Source organism: Nelumbo nucifera, chromosome 6 (genome assembly GCF_055504915.1).
Source record: "Nelumbo nucifera cultivar China Antique chromosome 6, China Antique-T2T, whole genome shotgun sequence".
Lineage (NCBI taxonomy): Eukaryota > Viridiplantae > Streptophyta > Magnoliopsida > Proteales > Nelumbonaceae > Nelumbo > Nelumbo nucifera.
The window spans coordinates 2095362-2103557 of record NC_142654.1 but is presented as its reverse complement, the minus strand read 5'-3'; the positions used below and the strand labels follow the sequence as shown (position 1 = coordinate 2103557).

Genomic DNA, 8196 nt, shown 5'->3' with positions numbered 1-8196 from the left:
AACCTCACTGACTTATATCTCCCTCTCCCTTCCTGGTTCTGCCGTTATCCGGAAATTTCCTTGTTTTATTTCAAATTTCTTCTGACTCGTGTCTACTCCGTGGGTCTGCTCACTATCTTAGTCATCAAATATCCGTCAACGCGATCTTGCACTCGGTCTCTCAAAAAGTCACACCTAAATGGCTAAATATAAATATAAAAGAGGGCAACAGCAGTGTTTCCAAACTTGAAACGCCAAACCCAACTTCGATTTCTCAAGCTCACAAACCGACCCAATTTGATTTGGTCGAAATCGAGACCGTACCGGAACCGAGGGCAAGTAATCAAGTATGGTGAAGCCATCATCAACAGGTAGTGGTGGGTTGCTTAGCGCCGAAAGGAAGGACCACGCAGTTAAGGGAAGTAACGGAGGTTACAAGGGAGTTCGAATGAGAAAATGGGGAAAGTGGGTAGCCGAAGTCCGACTCCCGAAAAGCCGAGATAGAATCTGGTTGGGCTCCTACGACACGCCGGATAAGGCTGCTAGAGCCTACGACGCAGCCGTTTTCTGCTTGCGTGGACCCTCGTGCAAGCTCAACTTTCCCACGACACCTCCGGATATTCCCTCGGCCGGAGACCTCACCCCTTCGCAGATTCAGGCTGCGGCAGCTAGTTATGCCCACCAGGTTCCAATAGCGCCGGAGGAGGTACGGCCCGGGAGGACGATGGTAGCCACGGCAGAGACTGCGGTGGTGGATTCAGTGTCCATGGCGGGTGGATGCGAGAGGATAGAATCGTTGACGTTCTTGCCAGAAAATAGATACGTTTATGACGGTTCATCGTTTGATGGGTTTCCGGCGAATAATTACTTCCCGGCGGAAGAAGAGAGAGGAGATTCGGGGCCGGGGGTGGAGGAGACTGACACGGGCGGCGCCACATTTTATCAGTCGCCGTGGACCTTCTAATCATCATTCTTTGGAGTGTCTAGTAGGCTAGTAGCCACTGGGCCCCAGTAGGATCCACTAAAAGGATAATGAAAAGCTGAAGGGTTATAGGGTTATAGCGACCAAGTGAATAGCAAGGGGTAACTTTGGCTGTTGGGGCCCAACAGCATTGTTGAGACTGGGCAGTTCAGTTTTACGCATATATTTTAATTTTTAATAAAATAAAATTAACATGTAATTATTAATTCATTCATTATCATAATAACGTGGCATTCTTAAAAATTCTCTCAACAGCATAGTTATTGTCCCCAACAGTTAAAGTTTTTCTCTATAATAAAGAGACTGCATTAATTTATTTTTTTATTCATTTATTCGTTTATTTGTCCATATATTACATTCGTACAGTTGATTAATTGTTATCTTTACTTTTCATATAAAAAAACGAATATTAATTTTTTAATAATGCATTAATCTCATGTTCGTGGAAGGCCTTTTTTTTATTTTTAAAAGTAAAAATTTCAAAAGATACGTATTGCTATAAGAGACTTTGAAAAAGAAGACTTGACAATAATTCATAAAATATCAATCGATTATTTTTTTAGAGTTTATGTAAATGATGTAACGCAATCCGGTCACTCCTAACTGGCACTTACATGGCTCCTGAGAGGTACCTGAGATGAGAGGAAAGAGGAAGAACTCCCGGGGGGTTTCCCAGCGGGAACGCTCCGACGCTTAAGTCAGTACTCGGTAGAAGCAAGGAAAAGGCGAAAAGCTAAGAGTGTAGATAGCGCGTTACCACTATATTCAAGAGGTCAGAGATTCAAGAAGAAGGTTTCTCTTCTGCCCTGAGGGCTTTTATAGGGACACTCACATTAGGTCGGGCATAACCATCACTGGGCTCCTGCCACAGCCGTTACCTGTCAGGGCTGCGCAGGTGGCCGTTGTGGCGTACGCCTCGCCCGGGTGAGTGACATGTTTTCAAAGTGGCAGGCACGCCTTTGTCTGCTGAGAGATGTGGACGCAGACTGTCGAAAGGACTGGGACTGCGCCGTCAGTAGAGGATATGGCGCAGTCTGACCGGTACGGTCTATCAGTCGAAAGCTTCCTGAAGAGTGCTAGTGCGGTTCGTTCGCAAGCTATTTTGTGGCGAGCTTGAGACACTCCAGGATTACCCTTAATGGAAGTGGTCCTCGGAATGACTTGTCTACTAGGGAGCTCGGGCGAGCTAATAACTTTAGCTCGCGAGCTATAGTTGCCTCGGAGTATCTCTTCAAAGATAGCATGGGGAACCCGGAGTTCGCGTTGCGGCGGACTCCTCCCCTCGTGAGCTGTAACGTAGCGGACTGCTTCATAGGCCCGTCACTTGGTCGCACCGGGCTTCAACGCTGGGCTGTCGCTCATGCTAAGTCAACATCTACGTGTCACCGTTTCATAGGTTGGATCAAATCATCCTTCATCAATAACTATGCTATATAAGATCCAAAATGAGTGATATATAACTGATATTTTTATTAAAATAAGAGATGAAGAAAAACAAAATACATCACATTTAATAGATAGGTCCTACCAAAAAAATCTTAATAGATAGATTAATTTGAATTTTATAATTTCAATGGTATCTAATTTACGATAAAACCAAAATAAATGCTAAAAAGTGAGGGGAAATCTATATTAGATAAACATGATATCACAAGAGCTATTAACAATCAAAACCTTCCAATCAATCTTGATCATACCACCTGATTGGTTACTAGGCTTTAGACAGTCGTTGATTGGTTAAGAGTTTCTTTTTGATATCATAGTCAAACCCAAAATATGAAACATAGGCAATAAAGGTTCTATATTTGAATAATCCATCCAATCTTAACTAAATCCATTCAATCCCATTATAAGTTGTGTTAGGTTTAGCTAAAGGTGGGTTTGGATTGATAAATTTGGGCTTTAACTTTGGTGTTGGTACATGCATGAGGTCTATATATTTTAGGGTTGGGCCGTAATAGGGATGACGATTTCTACCCTATCTAGTGGGCATTTGTTTTGCCAGGATGGGTTTTTTTTTATTGAAGGATGGATTTTGGGGTGGGAATGGATTTTGGGATTTTATAACTCGTACAAGTATAAGTAGGGTATGGTGTTACACTAAATACAACCCCCCAACTTGCATATTGATGGAAAACATATGGGCTTCATGTATTTGGTGTTGAATTTAATAATGTTTTAAATTTTATCTAAAGGACAATTAATAGTTTGTATATTTTATATGTCTTAATCAAATATTTGGAAATGTTGATGTTTGTTTTGTGTTATTTTAATTATTTATTGCTTATATATAATAAGAAATAATAGAAAATTAGATATGGGTTCTAAACCCAATCCTCCCTACCATTGAGTGCAAGGAGGGTAAGGCTGGGAAGGATTTTGCATTTTTATATGTGAGGAGGGTTTGGATTCTTAAAATCAAACCACTATGGGTTTTGGAACATATACAAGTTGGGAGGTTTAAGAAGGTGGTTAGCATATAAAATTTACAAAACGTCCCAAACCGAACGCATGCCATCCTTAGGCCTTAACCTGACATAACTCATCAAATTTATATCTCTATCTTATTACATAGAGTTAAATATGAATTCAAAGAGAACTAAAAGAGAAGCAGAATTTTGGCCCTGTTTGGTTTTTGGGAATAGGGGTCTGGAATCAGAACCGGAATGGGTTATTCCGGTTCCAACTGTTTGGTTGGGTGGAATTGGAATCCCATTCCCATTCCTGTTGGAATGGCACTCCCCCATTTGAGGGAATGGTCATTCCTTGCCCCTCCCTTGGAAACGAAATCCCATTCTTGCTGATTTTAACTCCCATCCCCATTCTTGTCTAAACCAAACTGATTATGGGAATGGACCATTCCGATTCCAATTCCAGAGGATTTTGATTCTGATTCTGACTATGAACCAAACAGACCCTTAATAAGGGAAGAGAGAGATAGTGATAATGAATACTTAACTGTTCCTCAAAACTAAAATGATAGTATTAATCCTTATTAGCTAACTATGCCAATTTTTTTAGATAAAACAAGAGAATGGAGATTAATTAATGGTTTAACTAATTGACTAACTCTACCCTTATTATTTACATATCGCCTTAGAGTACCACAAAGTTTTTTAACGATTGTCTAAAACCTCCTCGCCATTAACGTCCATTAATGAAAAGGCAAACAAACTATTTTATCCTTTATTCTCCTTCAAATTTTCAAAAGGGAAAAATTCCTAATCAGTACCTTGTACTTTGGCTCGAGTGGCAATTTGGTCCCCGAACTTTAAAATGTGATAATTCAGTACCCGAACTTTCAAAATGTGACAATCCAGTACTCGAACTTTCAAAATGTGACAATCCAATACCTGTCGTTAACTAGTTCGTTAATCAGCCGTTAAGTGACATTTGAAAAGTCAAAAATGCCCTAAAAGTGCATCTAATTCTCTTTATCAACCGTCCAAACATTGACAATAAAATGAACAGTCCCAAATTCTAGATTCTTCTAAACAGTCACTGACTTTTTTGAATACAAGAGGCTAGGATTTAAGACTTTGTCAACATTTGGGTGGTTGATAAAGAGAATTAGATGGCATTCGAAGGCTAGGATTAGTAGACTGGTTAACGGCAGATATTGAATTGTCACATTTTTAAAAGTTCGAATACTAGATTGTCACATTTTAAAAGTTTGGTTACTAGACTATCACATTTTAAAGTTCGAAAACCAAATTGTCACTTGAGCCAAAATATAAGGTACTAATCGAGAATTTTCCTTTTTCAAAATAAAACAAGAAAAGGGGGGGGGGGGAGAGAGAGAAAGTATAGGTCGAGAGAGAGAAAGAGGAAGGAAGGGAGTATGTACATTGAGACACCACCTTCTACCCCTCTAGAAAAGTTTTCACTGTATTGAAATCACGCTCTTGAAACTTCGTCAATTTCTTTCGATATTCGCAGGTTTGGAAGGTAAAGGCAACATTGAGAAAGGTAAAAAAATTGATGAGGGGTGATTTGGCCCGAACCTAATGAACAGATGACACGTGAACGAAAATTGCCAGCCAGGTGATGACTCAGCGCTTCTGACCACCTTGACAGACCGGTCACCTCGGGTGTCCCAATCACTTCGGATTGCTCCGAGGATAGGGTATCTCGAATGCCCGTATTTTTCGAGGTGACACGTAGTAGATTCTAGAAGACCACCAGTTGTCTTCGAGCCTTTCAGATCACGCCACGCATCTGTAGATCTTATCCTCATCCCGCCCGATTCAGGTGGACACGAGGAGGTTTATCGGCCAACACATTACCCACCTTCCAAAGTGGAACGGACTCCTACTGCTCAGTCCAAGGATCTCGGAGAGGTTTCGTGAGACTCACGGTAAACCAACTATATAAGGGCATTAGCCCCCATAACAAAATGTACTTACGATTATTTCCTCACTAACTTACTTAAATTTCAGATTTCAGCTTGCTATCAGAATACAATACTAATTTAAGCATCAGAACGACCTCGTCAGATTAACCACCCTAAATTCTCTGATCCACTTTCTTATAGTTTGAATCAATTCGCTAAGCGATCAACATCCAAACAACCTTCCAATTAAGTGCTTCCATACCATCAAAAACCTCCACGGCTTTTTGTCCCATTGCCGATTTATTTCAATATATAAGATGACGAGATTGATGATGGCTGAGGCTTGGTGAACTAATGATGCCAGCTACCATTCTACCACTTGCAACGGAGCACTTAGACTCATTCGGAGTTCAAATCTGCGCCCCACCTGCTACTAGACTCTCGCCCCACAAATGCCTCACACGCCGAACGTCCGTCATCTGTCCCTTCGCACGCAGTTAGCTTATCCCGCATGCGGGGCTAATGGAACGGCCGTTAGCTCGTCCCCTGACCCCCTCGTTCTTCTCCCTTCACCCGAGTTATCTTCTCCTTTTTCGGCACCGGCGATCATCCGGAGGTTGAAACTCCTCTGACGAAAGCTCCGGAGGAGTATGACGAGGATGATTTTGTTATCTCTAGATTGACTTGGACTCCGCAGCGGAGGGATTCGACGGAGGTTCCAACGGAATATTCCTTCCCAACCGAGAAACCACTGGTTTCTGTAAGGTTTGGTCGGAAAATCGTCAGAGCTATCCCTGAAGGTATTACTACACTTTCACTCTTTCTCTCTCTGAACTCATTGTCAATATATTATAAAGATAAGACTTTTAGCGAGAAGGTAACATGTACCGTACCGGCCTTCTTGGTGCACGTTATCAGAAGCCCATTTTCTTTGTTTATAATTTGCATCAATTTCCTCGGCGGTGGAAGGAGATTTTCCCGTCGTATTGCCATGAATCCGGCTGGCCCCCCGGCGGGAATGCTTCTGGTTTCTTTTCTTTTTCAGTTTTTGCTACTTTGTTTTTTTTTTATTTCTTTTCGCTTTTCATAATTTATGGACATTATATGTGATGAGAAAAAAAACCGCGTTTATTTGCCGCTAAAATCTATGGAGAAATATAAAGATTCCAATTTTCAATTATAGTTCTGGCACTATTCGATCAAGACAAATGCGTGAACAGAAATCGCAATTTATAGAGAAAAAGTTCATAGAAATGTATTTGGGAAAATATTAACATTCCGATGGCATTGTTTACTGTGACTACTGATTAGGTGGAAGGGCGTTACGGGTGACGAAGCCGAAACGAAACGATACGCTGGAGAACACGTGGAAGATGATAACGGCCGGCCGGCCGATGCCACTAACGAGGCATCTGAAGAAGTGGGAGACGTGGGAAATACACGGTCGCCACAGCAACCCGAGCCAAGGAACGCAAGAGCCAACCCCCGCGAAAGTGAAGAAAGCAGAGACGTTCAGGGACCGTACTAATCTGGAGACGTCGCTGAGTCCGTCCCCGGGTGGTTCGGGGAAGCTTCGGAAAGAACCGTCGCTGAATCAAGACGAGCTGAACCGGCGGGTGGAAGCATTTATAAAGAAATTCAATGAAGAGATGAGGTTGCAGAGGCAGGAGTCGTTGAATCAATACAGGGAGATGATCAACCGTGGAACCCATTAAAACAAAGAAAAGGAAAGTGTTTCTGTTTTTCCATTTCTTTCAGAAAATTTACGAGGATGAGGGAAGAAAATAGTCTTAAGTCTGCTTGACTTTGTTTTGGGTTTCTTTATTTATAGTATAATGGATGTCTGTATAAAGGATTAATTTGTTTGCATTGGTTCTTTAAATCGGATAATAAATACTAATAGTTTGATTGCATTTAAAAAAAAAAAAAAACTGTTTCTTCTTCTTCTTCTTCTCTTTACATTTGATTTGACAGAGGGAGACCGCATTTCCTTGAGCTTTTTGAGGGTTTTCAGGGGTCGCCGCTCGATTGAATCATCCATCGTTTAAGCCAGTTCAAATTTTTTACAGTCTACAGTCTCGTAAGACTTCTCCGAAAAAATTACGATAAACTACTGGGTTTGTAGGTGTAAAAGACTAATGTGACGTACAGGATCCTCCGGTTCCGGCGGAGGATTCAGAATAAAGAATTCAGAGTGATAAAATCCAACGCCAAGTGTTGCGCATAATACAAGGGAGCGAGAGCAGAAGATGTGTTGGACACTGGACAGAGAGCTCTCTTATCGGGCTGCACGGCCCAAAAACAAATAAACAAAGAAGGGGGTGATCGCCGGTTGTCATTGTAAGTCGCCGGTGCCGGAAAAGGAGAAGAGAACTCGGGTGAAGGGAGAAGAACGAGGGGTCAGGGGACCGGCTGTTCAAGCACGCGGGAATGTGAAGTGTGGAAACGAGGGTTTTGAGATTTGAATTCGATTTTGGGATAGTTTTGGGGTCCGCATGCGGGACAAGCTAACTGCGTGCGAAGGGACAGATGGCGAACGTTCGACGTGTGGGGCATTTGTGGGGCGAGAGCCGGTGGGGCGCAGATTTGAACTCCTTGATTCGGTGCTATGAACCGTGTGTACTCCTCTTCGTACAGCTCCGGAGTCTGGTGTCCCAACATCGAGTGTGCTGCGTCGTGTTTCCTTCCCATTATCGTCGCGAACCCCAAATCCCTTATCTTCACCTACCCGATGTTCCCGTTGATGAAGACGTTGCTGCAGATCTCTATGAATGATGCAGGGGTCATGAGTGTGGAGATATCCCAAACCCTTAGGATCTGTTTCGATCATTTCTTCAAGGTCTTGATCGAGACATCCGTGCTTCTTACAATACTTTCTCAGATTCCCCGAGGTGTACACCTT

The 8196-nt window shown here is 42.3% G+C and overlaps 1 protein-coding gene across 1 annotated transcript; it reads left to right on the top strand.

The window, feature by feature from the left end:
* Positions 1 to 211: 211 nt before the first annotated feature.
* LOC104609294 (ethylene-responsive transcription factor ERF017) lies at positions 212 to 1218 on the top strand. The gene has a single exon (XM_010275572.3). The coding sequence runs from the start codon at positions 329 to 331 to the stop codon at positions 941 to 943; it is 615 nt and encodes a 204-aa protein (XP_010273874.1). The 5' UTR covers positions 212 to 328; the 3' UTR covers positions 944 to 1218.
* The last annotated feature ends 6978 nt before the right edge of the window (positions 1219 to 8196 follow it).

Bases quoted from the DNA above. Each gene is read 5' to 3' on its own strand.
- LOC104609294 (XM_010275572.3), top strand. From the start codon at position 329: ATGGTGAAGCCATCATCAACAGGTAGTGGTGGGTTGCTTAGCGCCGAA.